The 24,707-nt window shown below is 43.7% G+C and overlaps 1 protein-coding gene across 6 annotated transcripts in view; it reads right to left on the reverse strand.

The window, feature by feature from the left end:
* Positions 1 to 24,707, reverse strand: part of LOC105207343 — a 277,076-nt gene that overhangs the window by 21,654 nt on the left and 230,715 nt on the right. For all 6 annotated transcript variants that reach the window (XM_039457986.1, XM_039457988.1, XM_039457984.1 and 3 more), the window contains 2 exons: positions 23,254 to 23,551; positions 22,784 to 22,929 (listed from right to left, as the gene is read on the reverse strand). In XM_039457986.1, the coding sequence (XP_039313920.1) occupies positions 22,784 to 22,929; positions 23,254 to 23,551 (444 nt within the window). The remainder of the gene's footprint in view (positions 1 to 22,783; positions 22,930 to 23,253; positions 23,552 to 24,707) is intronic.

Here is a 24,707-nt window from a genome sequence, read left to right on the forward strand (position 1 = left end):
TAGGGTATCTAAATTTTTACGTCTCGCCGAATCGCGTTCGGCGAACGTCGTATAATTCCAAGTTTCATTATTTAGTATACGGTGCGCTCGATCCAACGTACTCGGCGCAATGGATATCCTCGCGCGAACTTTCGAAAGCCATAAACATCGTCGCCGCTGGTAAGGGCGGCCGCTAAAAATTATACGCCTTCTCGGACACGCGGCCGCGCCCGTTCAGAGTTTTCCTGAATTATCGGTTCCCTAAAATCGCGCCGCGGTACGAGCGCGCACAGTTCAAACGATCAGTACGAAAATCTCGGCTATCAAGAGCGTCGGGAGAGCTGGGGGAGTATCCTCTCCTCGATGCGCCTCTTACCGGATTCAAAAGAACGCTCGGTGGGCACGGACGAGGACCGGGTCTCTCCTAAGCTCCCTTTCGAGCTCGAGTTGGACGAGATCCACGAGAGAAAAAAGGCTGGGAGCCTTGGCCGGCTCGGGATGGACCTTCCGCTGACGTCGCCGGCAATCCCTGCGTTCGTCCACCCGAGGAGAGCTCGGGCAGTTGCACATCTTGCAGTTTCGGTTTTTGCTGTACGTTTCGCTCACACACCGAGACGCGGCATTCGGTTTCGTTGCCTCACCCCGTGCTCCTCCTTCCTCGTAGCTTTTCTTTTTCTTTCTGCTCCTTCTTCCTTCGTCGCTTTTTTTCCTCTCCTCTTCTTTCCTCGTACTACCTCGTCCCTTTCTCCTTGGCTTTCCGCCTCCGGTGCTTTTTCGCCCACCAGACCATGGACACCCCTCCCCCGCCTATCCAAGCTCGTGTCTCTGGTCTGCGTCTGTTTCTTGTGTATCGCTTCCCGTTCTTCGTTAAGGTTTCCGACACTTTAATACGTTGCGTCGTTTTGTTCCCCTTCTTGCATCGCGACTGCTTGTTTTGCCCGCTCGCGATGTAACTATTTGTATTTGTCGTTCCGTGACAATGTGTTGTAATGCGGCTCCTCAGTTATTATTCTTAATAGAATATTACTCTTAATCATTCTTAGATAAATATAGACGCACATACACGTATTATAATTGAATTATATATCGCTGGCATATTAGTTTTATAATAGTATTGAGAAAAACAATTAATTTCTTAGATTTTCCGGATTACTTGTGCCTTTGTACAAAGTGCTGAAATAATTAGAAAAAAAGTCTATTTGTTGAGATACATCTTGTACGATTTCTTTCAATCTCTCGCGAACCTCTTTCGATACTCCGAAAGGCTTCAGGTCCTCGTTGATCTCAAGACATTTACGATCGTTTGAAAGAGGGGGCGCAGAATGAAAGGGGATCTCACTTCGAGTTAATGGAGAATATTTCGACGTGTACAAAGACGATATACCGATGAGCGTGGGCGCGCGCGCGCGCGCGCGACAACGGCCTTTAGAAAGTACTTAAGTATTTGCTAATTGAAAGGAGCTTTTATCGTGCTTTTCCAGTACGATACTCGCCAAGTAATTCAGATACCCAAAAGTCGATGAAATAATCCTCAATTTACAGGTCTGTACATGTAAGTCCCTCTGCTCTCCGAAAAGTTGATCGTGTTGCAAAATAGATCTTTCCCGATATACATTTTGCAATTCGAGGATTAAAGTTGTTTACAAAATAAAGCGCATTTTTCATGATTATATGTATATTTCATATGATACGAATTATATTTGAAATTGTTTATATAAGACCTATTTTATATTTTGAAACAGCCACTTCAAAACACTGTGGTTCTATTACTTTATTCTGTTTATTTTTTTATTACTCATAAATATCACAAAATCGGTAACAATTTTATACAATTACGTGTATGTTTTTCGCTACAAAAATATAGTTCAGAAAAGACATCATATTGTTTTCGATTCTTCAAAGGTCAACGTTGCATTTAGAAACGACAAATCAAAATTTTAAATTTAGCACAGTTTGTCGTGTATTTGCTGAAGCTCTTCGTTGTAATTGACACTGAACAGACGGCACTAATGACTTCAGAAATGTAATTGCGAAATTCGCGGCAAGCGGCAATCTGATTTCGTCAAATCGCATGAAGACCAGATTGTCGCTCAATCAGATTCAGAAAAATTAAGAACCCGATTTAGCCCTCGTCAGATACTCCTCGAATCTGTCGAGAAAGTATCTTGACGCGTGAGTATCGAACGCGCGTTAGATTTTCAAGTCGCGTACGTCGACGAGATGTGCTCCTAGCTCCTGACAGACAGGTCGCAGGTGGCCTGCCCAGTGCGTTCTATCGACGCGCGCAGGCGGGCGGCCGACCGTGTCCATGGGCCGTCTGAGAATTGGCAATTTGCTTGCAAATTTCGTGCGACGTACCGTAGTCGCCCGCGGGTCCTGTTCCTCCGCCGTGCCGCATCCGGGCGATTCTTCGGATTTCACCGAGCGTAGGCGAAGTAGCCCCTGGACGACGCGAGTGAACCCTTCTCATGCGAAAAAGTGTTCGGGATACATTTCTTTACGATTCGTTTTTAGCGTAATATAAGGAACGTTCTATGATTGATATATTTTATTCCCGCGAAGTTAACAATCTGTTTCTGAAATAATTGATAAAATTCTAGGTTTTTGCCGAGTTGAAATTTCATTTCTATTTTCGACCTCAATTCTTTTATACTTATTTTGATACTTGAAACACTCGAATAAACCCCCCTTTTGAACTTATTCATTATAGTATAGAACCTTTGTGAGGAGTTTCAAGAGGTTTTAAGAGGTCGAAAAAAAATCTCTTTTTTAATCCCAAAGTGGAAAATGTTCTGATAACTACCATTTTGAAGCACACAAAGCAAGCATAGGTAGGAGCTCAAAAGGGCTAATTGAAGTCAAAAGTAAAATCTCCACTCGGATTCACAAAGAGTTTCAAAGTTTCATTGTTTCAAAAAAAAAGAAAAAAAAAAGTTCTGACGATTAAGCGTTTGACGTAAAATGTAGCATATGAGCTGTTATCGACAATCTTGTTTTTATTATACGGAAATAGGTAATAATTTTCATATCTCAAGCAGAATTTGGGTCGTGCTATTTTTTCGATGGAATTCTTGAAACGTTATTTAAAACTCACAAGAAAATGCTAAATTTTTGAAAAAAAAAAAAAAAGAATTTAATTTTCACGTTCGCATCCATGATCGTAGCCATGTCCACGTGCTCGCAACCACATGTAAAATATTACTTGCTAATTCATGCTGCGCCCGAGAAGAAACAACAAGCTGAAAAGGCGCGCATCTCTGCTTTTTTCTTCTCAGAGGAACAACACAACTCATTTGCGTATTCCTTCGGCAAACGTAACAAACTTATGTTTTTCATTCTCACTCGGCGTATGCCATTGGAATCTGCCTTGCAAATTACGGCGGCGTTGTTAGCCGCTCGCGGACATATCCTTATTTTCCTTGAGAAAACCCTTGTTACGACCGGGCGCTTACCGTGGATCCTTCGCAACAAAATTATGTTTCTCATTTCTACTTCCTGCATTTGATTCGAGTTTCACTTGCAAATATCGCGATGCCGTTCTCCCCTAGCGACGTTATTTTTCTCCCTAACTCCGAGAAGTTTCCATCGCGTTGTGCCGAGTAACAAGGATTTTCCGCGTCGAAATTACATCTCGTTCGCCGCTGTATCTCGAATGCTGCAAGCTATTCCGCAACAGTCATTTAAACGTCTCGTACAATATCGCAAAATATTCTTTCTCCTTCGACGCACATAACGCATTACCCTCCTAAGCATGAGAAAAAAATGTAGCCGATATACTATACGATCCTTGTTACATTCGACCCAGATTCAAAGTTTGCAACGAGAGTTTCGGTTCGGGAAAAAAATCCTTATCGTGCCTCACCTCTCTCGCTATCTCGACGATAAAAAATCGATTAGCTGAAATTTTCAAGCTAACCCCCCGACGCCTCGTGGCGAAACACAGCGTAGGGGACTTAAGTAAACGGTAACGGACGCCAGTAACGGGATTATCCGCCTACGGTTCTCGACCGCGCGAGTGTATATGGTTTCGATTATCTCCGTACGTGCTCTTATCACGAGGCAATTTGCCGGAATTTCCTAAAGACACGAGACACGCGCCGAGAACACGTCAGCCGTCGGCCGTGTCTCGTTATTCCATCGCGTGTGCGAGTGGACGAGGGAAAGATTTCGCCGTCGTCAGGAGCGACTGTTTTCCTTCGTGTCGCGAACACTCTCTCGTGTTCGCGTTCCTGAACGCGTACGCGCCGTGCATAAGCGTCTTTCTCCGTCCCTTTCGCAAAATTGACCGAAACGTGAAGTACTCCGCTTTAACTCTGACCGGCGGTCGGAACACGACAATTGTTTTCCTTTAATTTAAACCGAGTTCGTCGTCATGAACTGGTCAACAATGTCGGTCACGTCTCTCGCGCGCCCGACCGAGAAGTCAGACACGAGGAGGCGTGCGATTCTCTTCGTCGTATCCGCACCCGACGCTGACCTTCCTGCCGTAGTACCTGGAGGCCGTGCTACGTCCGCTAGTTTCCTCAAATTAACTCGCCTCTCACCTTCGTCGCGCTGGAGAGGCCGGCGAAGAGGCAGACAGTCGTCGAGGGTCGTAATCCGAGGAGATGATTATCAATCGAGGGACACGATCGAGAGCGAGGGAGTTTATCTTCTTCTGTCGCGTGGTCGTCGTAATTGATTGGAAATCCGTGATAAATCTTCGCCCCCTGCTGCGATGGGACGAATACCACTATCTGACGAGACGGCTGTTTTGGCTTATTTGTGTACTTCCAATATACTTTTCTTGCTGCTTTTTTTTTCTCCGTGACGATAATATATTTATGATAGCGTTTTATTTTTTTCTTTTATTTTTTTCCACAATTCCTATTTTAACTATGAAATTCTAATTTTAATATTTTTACTCCTCTTATATTTCTAATACATACAGGTATATTCTGTTAAAGTGTTTTGTAACAATATTTTTAGTGAAGGCAATGTCAGTATTTGGAATTACGTCTATAATGTAAACTGGAAAAAATTTGATTTTCTTAAAACTTTCAATTCGGATCCATCTACGAACGCTATACAGAGAATATAACTAGACCCAAACGTCAGAGTCCTCCCATTCGTCTTGGTACATCGCGTCATTTCCAGTTACCGATCGCCAAAGGCATCTCTGTCTGACATAGCCGTCCGTTTCCACTTGGATACGCATCCCGGCAGTAGTCGCGGTACGATTAAATCGGACCAGCCGTTTCCACAACGGTATTGGGATTACGACGCGAATGAAAAGGAAACGCGATCCTATTTCAGAGATTCAAGACACGTGTTAGACACGAACGTGTAATAATGTAAACGTCAGAATTAACATGTATTAGTATTGCAATTACATCACAGAAATTGGATTCTGATTGATACTGAAAATGCAGAAGGAGAAAAATCAGATTTTCTATTTTTTGCGTGAGATACATGTACGGAGTGTCCCAGATTGATATTTTCTTTCGTTTATAAATGCATGATGAAGTTGGAATTAAATTTTCTTTTTTTAACAAAAAATCGATTAGATTGTTTTCTATATATTCTCTTATTTTCTAATATTTGATTTAAAAGATTTCAAGAATTTTGATAAGCGACAGATGAATCGAAATTTCGTTAATAAATTAGTAAATAATCTTTCTAAGGCTAAATCCATCAAAGTCTCCGAATTTTTGTAATAATTTAGATACGAAGATCGTTAATAATATGTCGACATTTTTATTAAACGTACGTCATGCCAAATAAACGCAAATTTTTAACACAACTCAATGTAATTTTTTTTACATAAAAATCGTTTAATGTAAGTCGTATCGTATAATAAATATTTGATTAAAGAAAATATTATGCGGTTTCGCAAGATTGAATGATTTTCAGTTGCACAATTGATATTTATAAAATGGCTACAATGAGCACGGCTTGCACATGCGGAGCGGGTGTACGCGAGATTAAATTAGCGTGGACAAATTAATGAAGCGAATTATAACGCGATACCAGACAATACGGCATAATAAACATGATTCAAACGCAATTGTTTTTAAATGGGCAAATCGCTACTACGAATGGACTCTCGTCGCATGTATTCTTATTTAGAATAAATAATAACATTATATAATAAAGTATTAATGGATATAATTTTATAATAAACAAACAAAGGCTCGCCGATCATATTTCACGTTTCTGCGTTTGTCGAAATTGGACTTCATGCCCGTTTAATCATGAGATAGAAAAGTTGTGTCTTTAGCCGCTATCTAATAAATGTACTCGCTTCTCCTGGTACCTATTTAAATCTGGACTATTGATAACATTTATTTATTGTTAAGTCTGAATTTTTTAAAAGGTATCGCCATTTGCTATCATTTTTTTTTTTGTAGTAATAGTTGCTAGACAGCAGTTACACCATGAAAACTGGTTATGAATGCAGCCAGTAACAGGGATTAGAAAACTTAATCCAAGTATTAGTCGGACATTAGATTCTGAATCAGACTGGTCAGATCCGCACTTCTACTTGGGTATATAGATTTTTAGCGGCTTACGAGTCTGGTTTGTTTAGTTATTCCCATTTAGTTATTTCGGTACAGAGTTTGCAAACAAAATATAATTGCGGACAAAAATTAGCAGTGTAGTGCTCATTACATTAAAGACTAAGCATCGAGAAATACGCTTTGAAAGCTCGCGCACACGCGAGCTTTCGGTAGAGCGGCAAATGAGTATGTTAATTACCTATTGTATCCTATTATGGCATTTTGTATTTTGTAATCCGACCAATGTGTTGCACGCGCGTTTCTATCTTGCCGCGGCAGGAGCAAAGGATGAAAATAAAGCGCGTGGAAGATAATTCAATGAATATATTAAGGCGGCGAGGTAAAATCGCATTTAAAAACAGTGCGCGGTTCATAGAGGACTGTTTCTGGAACGGAAGTTTCCGCATTATAAAAAAAAAAAAAAAGAAGAAAAACGGGCTCGTTGCACGTAACGTTTATATCTCGCGTGTGTATCCGGGAATTAAATCGGTACGGGCGGTTCCGATAAGTGCTTTTAAACGTTCCACGACCACGTCGCAAGATTAGACGATTAGAACGAAATAAAGTCATTATCTGAAACGCGACGAAGAAATGTCATTGCCTTCCGTCGAGATCCTGCGGAATGGATACAATATGCGGACGCAGGCTCGCTGATAGCGAACCGTGGAAGAACAGTTTGCGGAGTGATTTAACAGCGGCATTAAATTTGTGCCGCGGTTGCGCGCGCGCGCGCGATGGAAGTTATAATTAAATTCGGAGAGCGGCCGGGGCGCAGTGTCGCGGCGAACGATGACGAGAAGGACAATTTCCGCGATGATGATTTTGTATTAAAATGATCACGTCGCCGTACCGCATTATTTAATTATTTAACCGCCAATTTGCTAATGCGCCGCTCATGCGCGCGTACGCGCGTCAGTGCGAAAACTCCGGCGAGCATAATTTTAGATATTACATGATTATGGGATTCGCCATAATAACTGGACGTACGCGCGCCGGGTCATCGTGGAATCGCTTCTAATTATCGACTATCAGTATTTATAATTAACGAACCCGCGGCGACTATCAAATGCGATGTGCTTCCTGTTATTACTTGCCGAGAACTTTGCGCGTTGATTATTAATAATCGCCACGCGGTGGTGATTATCGAACGCATTCAGCGTTGCTTTACGAGCCTAAACTCGCGCGGGGAATAATCGACCGTAACGAGGAAAATTGCTCAATTTGTTGAAACAATTGAAAGCGATACCGACGATCAACTTTGAATTCACGCAAGTCTATCTTAAACCTCTGCACAAACATGCATCTATTTCGAAATGCTCGCGATAATAAGATACGCGCGTGAGTTGGTAAAATAAACTTTAATAAAACATTGTTTATTATTCATAAAATTAAAAAAAAAAAACTTTGGTTCTCGTGTACATTCGCCATCTATAGAATACGCTGTTATATTTTATACAAGCGAAGTGAATGTATTATTTAAAAATGTATGTGTCACACCTCCGAGCATTAGCATATAAATATAATTTCATAAATAGATTATTCTATTACGTTGTATTATTATGTTTTTATTATTTTTACATTTTTTTTATTATTATTATCATTACATTTTAACATCTACGTAAAGTTTGAGCTACAATTCTCTTATTCTCTTAAAAGTAAAAAATTCAATTTTTATTTTCACTTTATTTTAATGTAAAATCGCATTTTGTAGTATTTATTTACACATTTGATGAGGAAGTAACATTACGAATTAAATGAAACTTTTTACATATACGAATAACATTCTAATGAATAATTGTGCAAAGTTCATTTGGCTCCATTTACTCGTTTAAAAGTTATTTATCTAAAATTGCAGCAAAATATGGTCATTTACGCTGCGTGAGCCATCATAAATGAAATTATTCATTGCTTTATTCCTTGCAGCTAGTTTCAGGACCTAAAAATGCAGGTATTCATAATAAAAATTTTTTGTCATTGATTAAGAAGAAAAGGGATAAGATTTAAGAAGTCTGCAATTTTTAAATTTCTCGGTAATATTGGTAACATTTACGATTGCTACTGTACAGCCCCAAAACATCCTTAAATGCAGTGAGAGGTGCCAATTTCTTCAAGATGTATGTGAGAACGTGGTGCCATGTGGACGAATTCATCCAGTCTTTTTTTTTTTGAAAGACATAGAGACGTGCTCGACCTTGACGAAACGAGTACTTTCGTGAAGTCCGAAGTTTTACAAAAGTCGAAGGTCAACTTGTCCGTTCTAAACCGTATTCTCCATCGTTCTCGTCTTCGTCGTCGACGCCGACGAGTTTCTCGAATGAAATGCCTCGCCGGATGAAAAGAGCCATCGTCTGCCGTACGAATGAAGGGGTTGGCGCGAAAGTTGGGTCTGCAGGGGGCGGCGGGGTGAGCGTGGGGCTGCGAGAACGGGAACGACCGCCCGTTACAAGCGGAACGTAAGTGACAAGTTGAGGGATTGCTGCGCCTACGTGGGCGCATTGTGTGCAATCGCCATTCGCGAACGTGCTCCGTTCCTTATTCCTCGAAGATTTCCAACGCCCGTGAATGCGCGGAAATATTGCCGATCGCATTATTCCTAACGTTATCTCGCTCCACGTTCGCGCTATTGAAAACGTCGCGCGGAACCCAAGACTTGGATTGAAGAACGAGGTCGGGGTAAAAGAGGAAGAGAGAGAGAGAGAGAGAGAGAGAAGGGAAAAAGAAGAAAACAAAAACGCCGTTCCGACTTCCATCAACGCTCGCGTTGCGAGCTTCTTAGAACGATATGACCGCTATAGGAATAGCGTTTGGACGCGGTAACGATCGGAAAACAAAAACATTCACTTCTCTCTCACTGCAGCAGCGGAGAGAAAACACACGTACTCAAGCGTGTCGCGCGATAGAAAGATCCATAGTACGAGATCCGAGCAATTTACAGCGCGCATCAAAACTCAGAAACAAAGTTCACGCCGCCAACGTTCGTCGAGGACCGTCGTGCATTGGCGAACTTCCAAATCCCGCAGTTCTACTAGTTGACTATCGCTCGATGTCCCTCGCGGAATTCACGCTTGTTTGATTACTTTCAAAGTTCATTTTTCGGAATTGCAATGCGCGCGGACTCCCCGGAGAAGGAATTCTAATCGACCCGATTACGGGAATCTGAATTTTCTCGTAGAAAACTAACGTTAATACGCAGTGACATTTCTAACCGCTCTGCCGTCTGGCTATCGCTAGACAATTATCTTGTGAATATCTGATACGACTTATTAGCTCAAATATTTGTAAAAGAGAAGACGTTTTCGAGTTTCGTTGCTCAAATGTTCCGTGCGCAACAGAAAAAAATTACTCTTTGTATTATATAACAATGGCGATCTGATATTTTTATACGCAGTAAAAATAATTGTAGTAAAGACTTGTGGAATTTAAATGATTCTCCGATTCGCTTCAATTGTCTAGAAAAAAGTGTCCAAGTGTCTGAAAAGATGCCGGATAATTAATCAAGTCTCGGTAAATTTTAAATAGTACTTAGTTAGGAGGAAACTATTTAAAGTCATGGACGATCGTTTACACATACGCGGGGTCACATATTGTTGTTGTCGCCGGAATCTCGAGTTCGCATGTGCTCCGCTAAATTGGAACCAGTCTGCCAATTAGCAGGGCATGTTCGCCGATTGGCGCATATCTTACCACCGTCACATAAGTGTGGGCGTTACCGCGGTGTGTACCAGCTACGATCGGAGAGATGCACCCTTGATTGGAAACGATCCAAAATCACCAATTACGAGGCGAGCCGGGTGCATCCGTAATGCGAAGGGCATATATACGCGGCGTGTCGGAGGCATGCTAAAATTCGATGTAACACGCTCTCGCGATGTAATAGCTCGAGACGTCATCGCGCTAATATCGAGCCGATCCCCGACGGCGGCGCGTCGCGCGTCGCAATCTAGTCTGGGGATTCCCGGGCACGAGTGAACGAGGCGGCAAAATGCAGAGAACTGACAATGAGAGAGGCTCGAAATTGTACGTCTGCCAACAAGAGTCGGCCATTAGTGGTCTTCCGCTCAGACGCGAAGATGCTGACGGAAAGTCTGGGCCTAACAATGAGTGAAGAGGACCCGGAGCGGCGCACGAACTATTCGATCTAATTAGTACTTTGGATCACTGCCTAGACGCGATCGAAGAGTCACTGCCGCATTTGTAACAGTAATTAAGCTATTGTAACGAAAGGTTGAAAGATATCATCTTCGCAATATTCGTTTTTTACGATTTACCTACCTTTTTTTTATACAAAGGGTGTATGAGACATTTTTGTGTTATTTTAAAATTCGATACTAAATGCATGTTTTTTTTTTTATTTACTAAAAACGCTGATTCATTTAGTCTTTCGCCAAAATAAAAATGTTCGCTAAAGTCTAGATGACATTTTTTTTAAACAAAAATACAGTATGATGTAATAATTCACCCACTCAGTTTTAACCGGTTTTTTGTTGTTTTATTATTAATCGTCGTATCAATCAATTTTAATAATATTGCGATTTCAAAATTCGCTGACAGTTCATCTCTTTTTCTTGTCAATTTTTTATGTCAATTTTTAACGTCATTCGATGCGCGAACTGTAAAACAGAATTTTGTAGGAAAATAATTAAAATTTATTCTTCAAAAAAAGGCGAACAATTTCAGTGCGCTACGAGGATAAATTCGCGCATCGCCGACGTCTTTCGTCAATTAGTTAAAAGGCAACGCTTTCAATGGGGAGTTTCTATTTATAGTTAAATTATAATCCCTCACAGAGAAAAGCATTGAAAATTATCAGCGATATGCCAACTTACTTTTGTAGACAATTAAGTCAGGTCTGCGCCAAGCCCTTCTCCTAGAGGGGGGAGAGGGGTAAGATCCCTTCTTTAAATGAGTTACTTATCTCTCCTAGAAAAATTTAATAAAACGGACTCGCGCCTTTCACGCGGCGAGTTCTTTAACTTTCAACTCTTTTCGCTCTATGGAATGGTAATAGGAAACTTTTTTCATCTAAGCGTGTCGTTTTGCGCCGTTCGCTTTGGTTTCGCGGTGGCGTTTCGAGGACAATCGATCGCCCGATGTAATTACCGGTGGTGGCGCTATGCCGTTCAGCCCGTGTGCGCCACCACGACCACGTGGCGTTCTCGCGTTCGTTTCGCCGCACATTTCGGAGGAACGAGAGACCGAAGTTCCTCGGAAACGCGGCTCTTTCTCTCTTCAGTTCCGGGTGACGGGTCCGCGAATCCGCGACGGGAGAGAAAAGGAAACGGGCGGGGCGCGAGAGGTCGAGGACAAAAAAAAAGTGTCTCTCGAAATTCCGCGCCATATGCTCGATGGCACTTCCAGACCACTCGAGGATCCTTCCCGCCACTCCCTCTTCTTCCCTCCGTCTTACCTCGCTCGGCTGCAGTCGCGGAGAAATTCAAATTTACGCACCGACTGCCCCGGGTGTGTTTTTCGAACTTATGAAAAATGAGTCTGCCAGGGCGGCGCTTCCACTTTCTCCTCCTCTTTCTTTCGCCGCCGTCCGCGCTCCGCGCTCCGCGATCCTCCCCCTGCCTCTCGCTCGCAGCTTTTCTAAGCTCACCCTGCTGCTACGCCACCCTGCTGCTACGCCGCGGCTTGGTAGTTTATTGCCGGTCGTGCCGAAGAGTTAAAACGGTCTTGGACCGTTCGGAGAGATAGTAAAGCTAACTCTTTTATGTATGTCGTATTTAATTATTGACTTGGTGGTCTCACGACCAAATGAAACGGAAACGCCAGCTTCGACGCAGCAGTTATCCACTAAATTGGCACTAAAAACTCGGCACTTTTAATATATTATAAATTTTTTTTTATCTCAATAGCAGAACAGAAGCAACGTATTGGTGAGTGATAAAAGAAGATTGCGTTAAAGAACATTTTTGTGAAGCGTTAAGTAATTAGCGGAAAATAATTAAACTTGTCGGCATAAGCACCACGATGATTTAGATCTGGTTGTTCGAAACAATTCTTTCTAAAATTTTTTGCACAGTTATTAAAGTATGGTCCGCGGAAAACTGACGTTATATTTTTGTCTTAACCAGTTTAGGAGTTAAGTTAAGACGCTTGTTACGACGTAAATAAAAAGAAATCTTAAAGTAACGATGCTGAAGTTTAAAGAAATGCTCGCGATTGATTAATAAAGCATATTGAAGTTTATTACGATAAGATCGGAGACGACTAAATGTAAGAAAACATATTTCTTTGATTTCTAAGGGAACACTTTGCAGGCACAACAGCTTTCAAAAGGAAATCGATATAACTTCTTTTTTATCTCCCCAGCTGCTGCTCTTTTCTCTATCTTAAAAGTTCCGCGATTGGCGAGCGGAAGCAAACAGCATTGTTGGTCGGCTGGCGAGCTTCCGGATTTAATATAAATGTACGTGGAGTTACTAACTCAAAACGAGAATAACTTGAACACAAAAGATAGGATTTAAAGAAGTTTGCTCAGCTAAATGTCGTTCCGGTATGAAAAACGGATATTTATTTTTCAATACATTGTAAATTAATTATCGTGCAGTTATTTAAAGTCACGTCTCATTTTTGTTAAATGATAATTTTCCACCGCTGATAATCCAACAATCTCAATAATAAAACGACGCTTTTTTGCCATTTTTGGTCTTACGGTTGTTATATGTCGTTAACGCAATTTCACATTCAGAATTACATAGAGATAATTATCAAAAATAAATCGCTAAAATAGAGATTCGAAAGTATAAAATATTCCACATGACATTAAAAAAAAAATAAATAAATAAATAAAAATAAACGCTAGATAGATAAAAATGATATTTTATATTTTTCCACCTTTTTTTAACGTTGAGTTAAAGTAGGTCAGACTGGATCTTTAAAAATACACAGCCCGTTCTGTCGAGGAATATAAAAAATGAGTAAAAAATGAACACGCGAGAAAATATTTAGTGCCTCTAGTTTTCGGCTTGATGCGGGGTTAAGTTGGGCCAAGTTAGATCGCGCTGTCATGACACGGACACTGCAGTATCGCACACGTTTCGTAGTAAGAACGTGAAATATAGGTCATATGCATCGTGCCACCGTGTCTCCCGAGGTTATGCCTCATAATTCATCGCGGTGGAGTCACGCGAACGCGCAAAAAAAGACGAAGAAAGAAAGAACACACGTGAAAACGTGAACCGAGAGAGAAAGAGAGAGAGGAACCCGCTCCTTCTTTCACAATTCACAATTCTTTCTCGTCGGGAGCTCGCGTGGCAGCATCTTCAAAATTTTAAACGTGAAAAGCTCATCGCGCGTTCGTTACGTCGGGACGCGCCGCCCCGCGCGAATCGATCGCGCGAGCGCATTTCTTTATCTGGACGCGACGTAGAGACCGACCGGGAGTTGTCCCGAGCGGAGATAGCAGCAGTCGCAGCTTCGCGAAATTACTCCGCGCCGCATTGCACGCCCGCTTGTATTCAAATGCTCGCGCATTCGACGGGCTTTCCTCGAGCTTAATGCGAGCCGGCTGGCGCTTGTTGTTTGCCCGGATGTATAAATGCGGCGGACGCGAAGCGCGAGTTCCGCCGGGTGGTGTCAAGGAATCCAATAAAAGAGAACCCGGCGAATTACAAGGCCCTCTCGTAGCACGCCGCAACCTTCTGCAACCCCTGTCCTCCCCCGCCCTCTCTCGTATTCTCCGCCCGGTTCTTCTCCTCGGACCGAGGAACGAAGATTCCTCTCGGACAAAATTCCAACCGACTCCGGCTATTACCGCCAGAGATTATCCGCTCTCTTTCCTCGCACTTTTCGTCTTCCGCGAGCGAGGGGTGAAGGGGGAAAAGGTCGCGGATGTCCCGCGGAGAGCAGGGAGAACGGAGATAACTCGTGCTGGCCCAGACGTTTACGATCGTTCCGAGCCTTAACGAGGTTAATCGCGAACCCCTGAAAACGAGCGTTGAGGTCGGCAGCCGAGAGAGCGTACACTTTAAACGCCACCGCGCGGGTCACGCTTGCTTCTGGCGCTCTTGCTCTCGCTTTGGCTTTTGCCGCGGCCACTCGCCGTGTTTAGCGAGGTAGACACGAGCATCTGACATTTGTTAACGTTAGAACGGCCGAGGAGGTCGTTCCGGGCGCCAGCAAATTGCGAACGGGCGACCTGGCTTCGTTACCTGACAAAGCAGAAGACTCTTTTTATTTCCTATCTCTCTCTCTCTCTCTCTCTCTCTCTCTCTCTCTCTCTCTGTGCCTTTCCGTTTTCGAAAGTAACTGTTTATTGTTTTGCGACGCGTAATTTTATGTACACAATTGTTTATTTGTCATAATTTCTACAAAAGGGGTACATGGGTTTCATTAAAAATTTATATGTCGCTATTTACATTAAATTATAATTCCGAAGAAATTCATAATGCGGACGAAAGTTAGAGTTGAAAGAAATTCTCCAAGCTATAGCGCGCCAAAAAAAATACCTCTTTGTCTTTCGTAAAAATATGATTCAAAGCTAGCCGAAACTAATTAAAAATGCATCCTGCATGGCCTCGATGATCACGTTGCTTAGAACATTGCTGCAATTAATCTAAAGAACTTACTTTTTACTTTGTTAGAAAATTTTCTGCATATAAAATGCACCTTTTAATTATATTAACATATCGGATTATATATTACGGGAAGATTGACGCGTTGCGTGAAAAACATTTCATAAAAAATTCAGACTTCTCTCTTAATACCTTCTCTCTTAATACAGCCCGATTTAGACTGTTCGCTGCTCATTCACGTGCCGTGTAATTATGCTCGCATAAATCGCGAATAATATCGCACACATTTGGCCCGCTATTTTACGACCGTCTACTAAACGACGTAACACGCGGCGATAATAAATTCTTATAATCGTAACTCGTAATTAAAATCTCGCTACTCAACGGTATACACGTGTAGCTGTTGCGCAGCACGAAATAAAGGTATTACAGTTGCGCGAAATTTGGGCCGGCGAGATGCGGAGTTCCGTATTAAACGAGCTGAGGAAAGAGAACGCGAATTGTCTGCGGTGTACTCTAGGGAGCGCGAATTATATTTGGGGAACATTAAAAAAAAGAGAGAGAAAAGAGAAGGCAGGAGCGAGAAAACGCGCCTGTCATTTGACATTTCCGCCAGCTCGCACCCCCTTGATATTCATCGCGCCGACATTCTTCGCGCGCGATTACGAGTCTCTTCCGCAAATTTACGATTCCCCATTATTAAACAAAAGTCTGTCGCTGGCCGACGTTGATTCTTTAAGGCGGCGGGCATCAGTGGCGGAGCGCTTTTCCCTTTTCCCACCGTTATCTCGCGCCATTTTCCGACTCGTCGTCGTCCCGAGAAAGACAAAGGAATTTGCGGGATAATCGCTTATTCGCGAGCACGAACGCATTCCCTTTCGTAATCCTCAATTTTTGTTGCGCGCGGGGGATAATCAGTAGGCCGATTCTATCAAGTCCCACGTCAAGCCTTAATCAATTTGATCTGGACAACGAGCACGTTCCTCTACGTGGCTCGTACATCGGCAATATACAGAACGTCCCAATGGGAAAGCCGGTTGGAGCAAATTCTCAAAGGACTGGGCAACATATAATCGTATAAATGCATCCATCGGCGCGTTTTGGTCGATCGAATCCCATTGCATGTAATCTTTGAACTGTATATGTCTTTAATTTTTCAACGTGGCATTTTTTATTATCTCCCTTTTTACATTTCGTACTTTATTTTACGTTTTCCTCGGCGAGCTGCGATTTTTTTCTTCCTCGCCGTTAAGGGACTCGCTAAAAGTTATTACGCAAGTAAGAATTACTGAGATATTCCTTTGTCTTATAGTCTTCAAATTGTTTAACATAAAAGTATCATTGCTCTAAATTTCATTGCTCCTAAAAAAGAAATTCATTGATCATAAAAAGTTTTCAATTTAAAGAGAACTTTTAAAATGCCGTTTCCTTAAACCGTGTATCAGACGTCAAGAAGACATCGTTAAAAAAATACCGAACGTATTGGGACACGAAGACTCGAGATTCTTAAAGATACGTATGTTGCGCGAACTGCATGCGAGTCCCGCGTTTACTCCGTTGCACGTACATATGTCGGGCGAGATGAAAATTGAACAGTACGCCAGAGAGGGAAAGCAAGAGTTAACTCCGTCTACAAGAATTCAAATTACTTCATCAAACGCGACGTCGGTGACGACGACGACGACGACGACGACGACGACGACGAAGACGACGACGACGAAGACGACGACGACCATGCTTGCCGAAGCCGTCCTGTATGCGAAGCGATCGTGTAATCCGGCACTTGCCCGCGGCGCGTGTGTGGGCGTGTGCACGCCACGAGCGAGCGAGTGATCGCGCGCGTGTTTACGCTTCGCGATGTACGACACGTTCCGACGCGACTGTATGCGTATACGTGCATACGGGATGTTCAGCTTATGAGAACGTACATACACGCGCGCACAGGATGTATGTGTGTGTGTTTTGGTACACCACCCTGACCATGCATATTCGTGATTTAAAAATATAATATATTCAACGGCTGACCGCGCGCGCGATGCTGTGCACCGTTTAGCTATCCGACCATAATAGTCTCTCCCGTAAAGCTCTCTGCTCTTTCTCCCCCCAACGTCCCCTTTCCTTCTCTCGCACGCGTCGCTTCATCCCCCATCTCATATTTCTACACGTTGCCGGACCTCCCCCGCCGCGTTCTTGTGTTTTCTGAATATTTTTTTTTCCTTTTCCGCGGACCACTGTATCTTTCCGCTCTCGCTTTTAAACCGCGTCAAAGGGATTTTTAACCGCGGCACTTTTGGCCGAGCTGCATATAATACACGTAAATACACCTAATTTGTCACTTTTTTTTTCGTGCGCCGACAAAAATCGTGCGCCCTTGCGCGCGGAAAATTTATCCGCCGTCATACGCGAGCGTTGGAAAATTAACCTTGCCCATGATATCGTCTTGTTCGTGAATGAATGCGGGAGGAGAGTGCGTAGAATCGACCTTAACAAAACGTGAAAACTTTACGATTCCAATTCATTTAGAACGTGACAATGATTTCGTTTCGAAAGTTTAGTAAATTTTGGAAGATAATCCAACTAGGAATTTTTCGACTATCGACTTTGCAATTAGTCCGTCCAAATTACGAGGAATTATTACCTTCTTGCATAAATAAGCAACGGACAAGGCTTTTGAAGTTCACTTGCTTCGGGCGAACACGCGAAATCTCGATTGCGTTTCGTGACGCGACTCGTCGAAAGCTAATACAGAGCCCTAAATCGGAGCTCCCGATGGCGTGACATTGTCGAAACTTTGCGACTTGTACCTTATATATTCGTGTAACTTCCAGCGGCAGGCAGAATTTTTTTTTTATCAACGCCCCCCGCGGCCGATCATTATCTTATCTGCGTACCTACTCCATTAACATCAATCGAGAACGATTACAGGGGACATAATTGGCTTTATAAACACGCACTTGTCTCCTTTTCTTTTCAGATGCGTTATTATATTTTATCTTACAATTATATGCATTCGTATACCTTACCTCCGAGTTATTCTTTTATAATTTACCGCAAAGGTAATCTCATATGAGATACGAAAAAAAAAACAGACTCAGTCAATTTCTACGCGAGTAAAAAAATCCAAGCATAATTCAGGCAGAACTAATTTACTTCTGCCCATTAACTTTGCATTCAGGTTCATCGCATCATAGTCTGGGTTATTTATTTACAAACCGGAAGCTCATTGGTAACCTGGGCTCGGCGGTGTTGCGGCGGTAGAAGACGAGCCGGAGAAACGCCTGGCGTGCTGGTGGCTTAATTGCTCAGGGATTCCAGCTCGTTATGGCCGGTGTCTCAGGTACGCTTACATAGTCCGTTACAGCGGTTTCGCTAACCCAGTTCGCGACTCAGTTCCCCGGCCATTTACCGCGCGGAACCAAAATTTCCATCGTCGTTGGAATCTTAAGGCGATCGTGGCTTTCCTCCTCGTTCAGTGGCTCCAATTTACCCGATCTTTCCATTGCTGAATACAACGAAGGATCGTACGCGCACATTATGGAATGCTTAGTCAACGATCGCTCAAAACCAGTCTCGTTGCGAACATTTATTCGGAATAGAAAATATTAAAAAAAATACTTTGACATTGTATCAAAAGCGAGCGTTGTATTGTTATAATTCTGTTTAAATCCCTTTTTTCGAAGCAACATATTTTCCCAATTCTGATTAACGGATAATTTTACCTTCGTTTGCACTTTATTATAATTTTATTTTTGGGTTTTATCGAAATATTGTTTTTTTTTTAAAGATAATTCACTGTTTTCGGGTGATTAAAAGTGGCCGGTGGCATATTGCAATCGTGATCGTAACGTTTTACATTTCGCGAAAGCTATTTTATTTCACATAAAATAGTCCTTTCCATTCCTCCGGTCTATTGCGATTTTCTCGCCGCTTGGCACTTAGTATCGCCATCATTTATCCGTTGCACTCACGATCAATCCGTGGCTCTCCGGTCGCTACCTCCCCTACGGTTCGTACTGTCTCGTGAAAATTTCTCGATGTGCGCCACCGGCGAGTCTATCTTCGGGGTGTAATTCGCGAACGTCAACGGAATACCAATGTCGCCGTCGCCGTTCTCTATCGTCATCTCCTCGCCATTCTCCATTCTCTCCGTGAGTGGTCATAAAAGTTTAGAGGAAAGCCCGTTCGGGATAAGGAGAGGGACGGAAGGGGGGCGGGAGATAGAATGGGAATCTCGCAAAGGTAAGAAAAAAGACGGATAGCTCGTAGATGGTCTACTTTATTGCGGCATTGGACATTATATAGCTTATGAAGGCGTGATGATAGTCCGGGAGCTTCGGTTGGATCAGAAAGAGAAAGAAAGGAAGATAGACAGCTCTCGCCCCGAATGGATGATCAATCGTTCCGCATATTGACTTGGCACGGCGAGAGAGTCAAAATGAATTTTTATACACTGATCGCCTGCCGTTCATTCACTGTTAAACGATATAAAACAGAGCAAATTTACTCGGAGGAAATACATAGAATTAATTGATCGTGGTTACGCAACACAGAAAACCAGCTGTTATTGTTGAAACTTTTTTTTCGTTATCGCAAAAATTTGCTTTCATTTTTTTGTTTTTCGATAATATACCTCGACCGGAAAATAATGTTACATTATTCTCACGATGTGTGCATTTCAAGACGAATTTCAATTCGGTAACGAGCTTTCACATGTCACTCTTTCTTATCATAAAACACTTGTTTTCAAAACTCTAACGCTTTACAATTACTTTGGGGATTAACTTCCGGAATTTTCTTCCATTACACGCAATGCAATACAACGCACGAAGATAAATTGTATTTACAATAATCTTTGTCGATATCTCCATTTTCCCTGTCTTGTTGTTTCTTGCGCTAGTTTGCTGTTTATATGTGATATTACGCCGTGCCATTGTTTATGCGATTGCGATTGCAATCTTTAATACGAAACTCCAGAGGCCGTTTCTTTTTACATCTGAATTGTAAATTTCGTGCGCCGCGTGCGTGGAATGATAAATACTATCCTTTCTAGAGAGCCGGCTCCCCGGAGAACCGTACGTGACTCAGTCCGGAGAATAGCTCCTTGCTTCTTGCGAAGCGGCGGATTGAGCTTTTCGATGCTTTTTCCCAGCCGCGAGAAGGATAACCACGAGAGATAACTGCGAACGAGCAGTGAATTAAATCGAAGTCAATATTTCCCTTGAATTATGAAAGAATCGCGAAAGATACCGGCGGCAAGACAAGCGGGTCGAGAGTTGAACGTTTCATCTTTAATTTAAGAAATAATTCGCCCGTGAATTTCGTCGGAACACATTATCAATCAATTTCAATCAATCTCTGACGGATACGCTCTCGCAAAGAAGACCGGAAAGCGATCTTGACATTTTATTTTATTTGAAACATATAGGCGCACGCGCGAAATCTAAGCGATAGTTTTAATCATTTGTGCGAGAAGGAAGAGAAAAATATACCGAAAAATGGAGAGAGAAGCAATTTCCAAGTGAATTAAAAATCTATATATCATTTTCAAATTTTGTTTTACTAGCTGATGCTCGTCAATAATTCAAATGAGCTTATTCGATTTTTATCGTACAGCCGATAACGTACAGCCGAGTGTTACAGCTGGTTAATTATCAGCGACGATCTCGTATCGAATAACCTTGACACGTGTTATTAACTTTTGCGATAATTTATATTCCATTTACATTTATTTCGCGTCATTTATCGCGCTCGAAAATCGCGCGAGTAAGCCTCGGTTTCCCATCAATTATCGTCCATCGTGATTTTTATCGGAACACGTCGCTATCTTATTCGCGTATTATATTAGCGCCGTTAACACGGCAGCGTGTTTCGTTATCTGATACGACGATTCATTGTCGAAAGTCGTCGCATCTACAACCGCATTGGTCCTCGTTCGAGAGCTGCACACTTTTCCGTTCCGTGCGAATCGACGGATCGAGCTTTCCGATACGAAGGAGCGAAGGCTAAAGCAAGGAAAAGGAGGATCTAAGAAGACACAGAGGCGGGAGTGACGGCGGGTGGGGGAGGGACGGCCAGTGGATCAAACCGAATCCAATAACTCCCGTGGGGATTACAACTCTGGCCCACGGGAACCGATCGTATCCCGAGGAGATGGCGGGTGTGAGGAGACGCTGGGAGACAGAGAGAGTAAAGAGAGTGGGGTAGGCAGAGAAGGAGAGGAAGTTTAGAAAGGTGGTCGCTCGTCCGCGCGAAGGAGAGGACAGGAGGTCGGCAGCTTTCTTCTTTGCGGCAACAACGGAGACGACAGTATTTCGTCGAGCTCGATCCAAACGTAGAGAACGGCGCGGGCTGCATTCGTATCAGCCGATATAGCTGGGCTGGATCGGGAAGGACGCCCGGGCTCGCTAGGTGCGGAGAGACGGAGAGAAAGACAAGGAATTCGCAAGCTCGATACACCCATGCTCGTAGACACGTAGGCAATATTAATCCGTTGCGGCGGTCGCAATAATTGCTGCCGCTTTTTATATGTCGGACACGATATCGCTCCCCCCGGGGCGCGGGCAATTGGTCGCGCGGGACAAACGGCAAACGGGCCACCGAGCCACCGAGCCACCGAGCCGCTAAATGATAAGAAAATACGCTGTTCAATCACGAAGTTGTCAGGCTCAACGGGTTTCCGTGACGCGCCTCGCAAGGCGTTCCTCGGGCAAATTGAATTTCTCCGAGGCGCCCGTCTCGCGCCTCGGATCCCGATCTCTCGTGGTTGGCGAGTCGCGCGCGCGGGCTCGCACGCGAGCAACGATAAGCGAACGAAAATGACTTAGCGCCGAGCCGGTTCCACGCGGATCTTACCAACAATAGCTACGGACGGTGTAACTTATAAGTCGTTCGCGGGATTTTGACAAATCGTTCGAGCCCGACCAGTTCCCGATTTTCTCCTCCCGTTTCTACTTCTTTTTTTTTCTTTCCTTTCCTCTCTTCTCTTTTCTCCCGACCCATTCCTCCCTCCCCCGGCCATCTCGTTTCCTCTTCCCCGGCTGATCCAGCCGCCTCCTAGTGTCGGCGCACTAAATCCTCGTGCCACGCCGCGCGAAAACTTTTTCCCCGCCAAGTTGGAGTTTTCTCGGGTTTATCGGCGGTGCGGGTAGTTTTTACTTGGCAACTCCCTTTTTCTCTTTGCCTCCCCTCCCGCGCATCCTGCCGCACCGTCCGCACTCTCCTCCTTCGTTCTTTTCCCCGCTGGTGGCTGGTTCCCGGTCGTCTTTACGTGGATCGGATAAGATCCCACGGCCAGGCAAATCAAGCGGAACAAGCGGCTAGCTGCGTTGATCGCCCGATCGCGGACGAGCGCGCTTCGCGATCGATACGATATCGCGAGAGAGGGTCCCTACGTACGGATGTAGTAAGGTTTACCGAGTTACGTTAATCTGATAGCTTAGCAATTGCTTCATTAATATCCTGTCCTGGAATGATAACAGAGACCGGTATCGTTTCGTATCTCACGCGCTAAATGCGATCGCCTTAGGAGAGATCTTCGAGCCTCGGTCGGAGATAACGTCGCAAACTCTCCGTCGAAGTAATTTCAGCATATCGCAAACAATGGTAATACTTTCACGTGGAAACGCTTAAAAGATGCATCGGGCGTTTCGGTAACGTGACACTGGCGTTCGCTGAACTTTGTCGACGAGACACATCGCGAAAATGGAAAAGCGCAAACTATAGGGGACGAAGAAGAATTGTACTCACTGACTAAGGTGAGAAAAGGCGTACTGTGCTGCAGAAAATGGGGCGGGCTGCATGCTTCTTCCGGTCTAGATACCGGGCTTCCCGTTTGCAGCTCGATCACGTGGCCGTCTCTCCGGTAGAATGTCATGCACATAAAACCGCTCCGACTGGAAAAAGAGAAAAGCGCAGATCCGTAAAAATCGGAGCAAACACATGTTCCATCACGTTAATTGCGACCTTATATATGAACATAGGCCAGATACAGAGTAGAATTATAAAGTTTCGTCGCAATTTCATAATTGCGAGTTCATTCTCTTGCAGATTTCTTTTTCGTGCAAATTTTTTTTTTTGTAATTTAAATCAAAATGTGCACAATCTTTTTTCTGCTTTTAATATAAAAGCAAATAATCTCAATGTAAATACTTATCGTGTAAAAAATAGGATTACGTAAAATAAGATAAATGAGACGTGCAAAAATAAAATAACGTTACCAGCCGACAGTGAAGTGTGCCACCAGCATCATTGTTATCATGGTCTGCGCGCCATTCGACTGCTTTATGCTGTTGCAAAGGATCTTCACGTCCTGATCCTCCGTCCCGAGCACGTGTTGCGAGTCCATGGAACCGCTTTCGAAACTCGACGAAGTTGTGTTTAGTCTGGCGACGTGCAGAGACGCGTTTCGCGGATGAAATGTGTAGGATCTGCCGAGGTCCAGAGTGTGCCAAGTCAGTCCGTTGCTCGAGTGTCCAGTCAACCAATTTGGGAACCGGCATTCTCCCGGGGACGAGACTGAAATAACAGACGCCACATTCCAGTCGTTTAACCATGTGTACTCGCGTCTAATCGTAAGAAATAGTCGGCGCATCGCATTGCGGAGTCGCAACTATTTCGAACGAGCAGAACGAAGAAACTTTAAAGATCGAGAAAAAGGGACTTTTTACTCCTAGAATATTTTGATTCGAGATACACTCTTATCATCCTTGACACGAGCTACACATGTACGTCTGCGATCTGACAAATTAACTTTAGACTAGTATTAAAACGGTTAGATTAATTTTAAAGATTAATTTTAAAACAGTTTTTACCGAGGTGTTTTACGTCGGAAACAAATTTTCTTATTTGAATGTGAGAATTTTTTGGACGACGAAAAACCGCGATTAGATTTCCTCGTTAAATAACACGCGACAAAGCTCGCACTTCTTCTCGTTAACCGGAAAATTTTATCGGGGTGTTGGGTCAAAGGCGACTCTGTCTTGGAAACCTCTCTCCGCGCAACTCTCATAAAACAAACGATTCTCCAGGCGATCGTTACGCGTCCCATCACGTATACGGGGCTCATCGTCTATAAAGGTCGCGGCTTCGACGTCAATGACGGCTACGCGTCGAGCCGACCGATGCCGGCGCGACGGCGTCGTCGTCGAAAAATTCGTCACAGACTCCACGACTGCTCGCCGTAAAGTCCTTCGTATCGCGAAAAACGACAGTCGATAAACGTCGATATCCTCCCCCTCCCCACCTTCAGACAGCGAAGCGGAATCGTATACCGGATATCGCGCGGTCCAACGAATACGCCTATCCGGTCTCTCGATTCCCCGCCCTTCCGTTTCGCTTTCACCCCACAATAGCGAATGCACTGACGATGTATCAACCCCTCCGTGTCATACGTTCGCTAGCGTTCCACTTCCGGTCCGAGTGGGACGTAAAACCGAAGCGTCAGAAGAGGTCACCTCGATTCGCGTCGAGTGGTTCGCGGCGGTGGAGTACGGTCGAGGGCAAAAGGTCGACCAAGCGGGTTAAAACGGAGCGCGCAGCGTATGTGTGGTCAGTTTTATGGCATATAAAGGCATTGTTGCCATATAAAGGCATTGTTGCACGCCGCGCGGCAATGAATGGAAATAATTTAACGATCCGACTCCCGATAAGTATACGTTCGGGATGGCCACGA

Source organism: Solenopsis invicta, chromosome 15, assembly GCF_016802725.1.
Source record: "Solenopsis invicta isolate M01_SB chromosome 15, UNIL_Sinv_3.0, whole genome shotgun sequence".
NCBI lineage: Eukaryota > Metazoa > Arthropoda > Insecta > Hymenoptera > Formicidae > Solenopsis > Solenopsis invicta.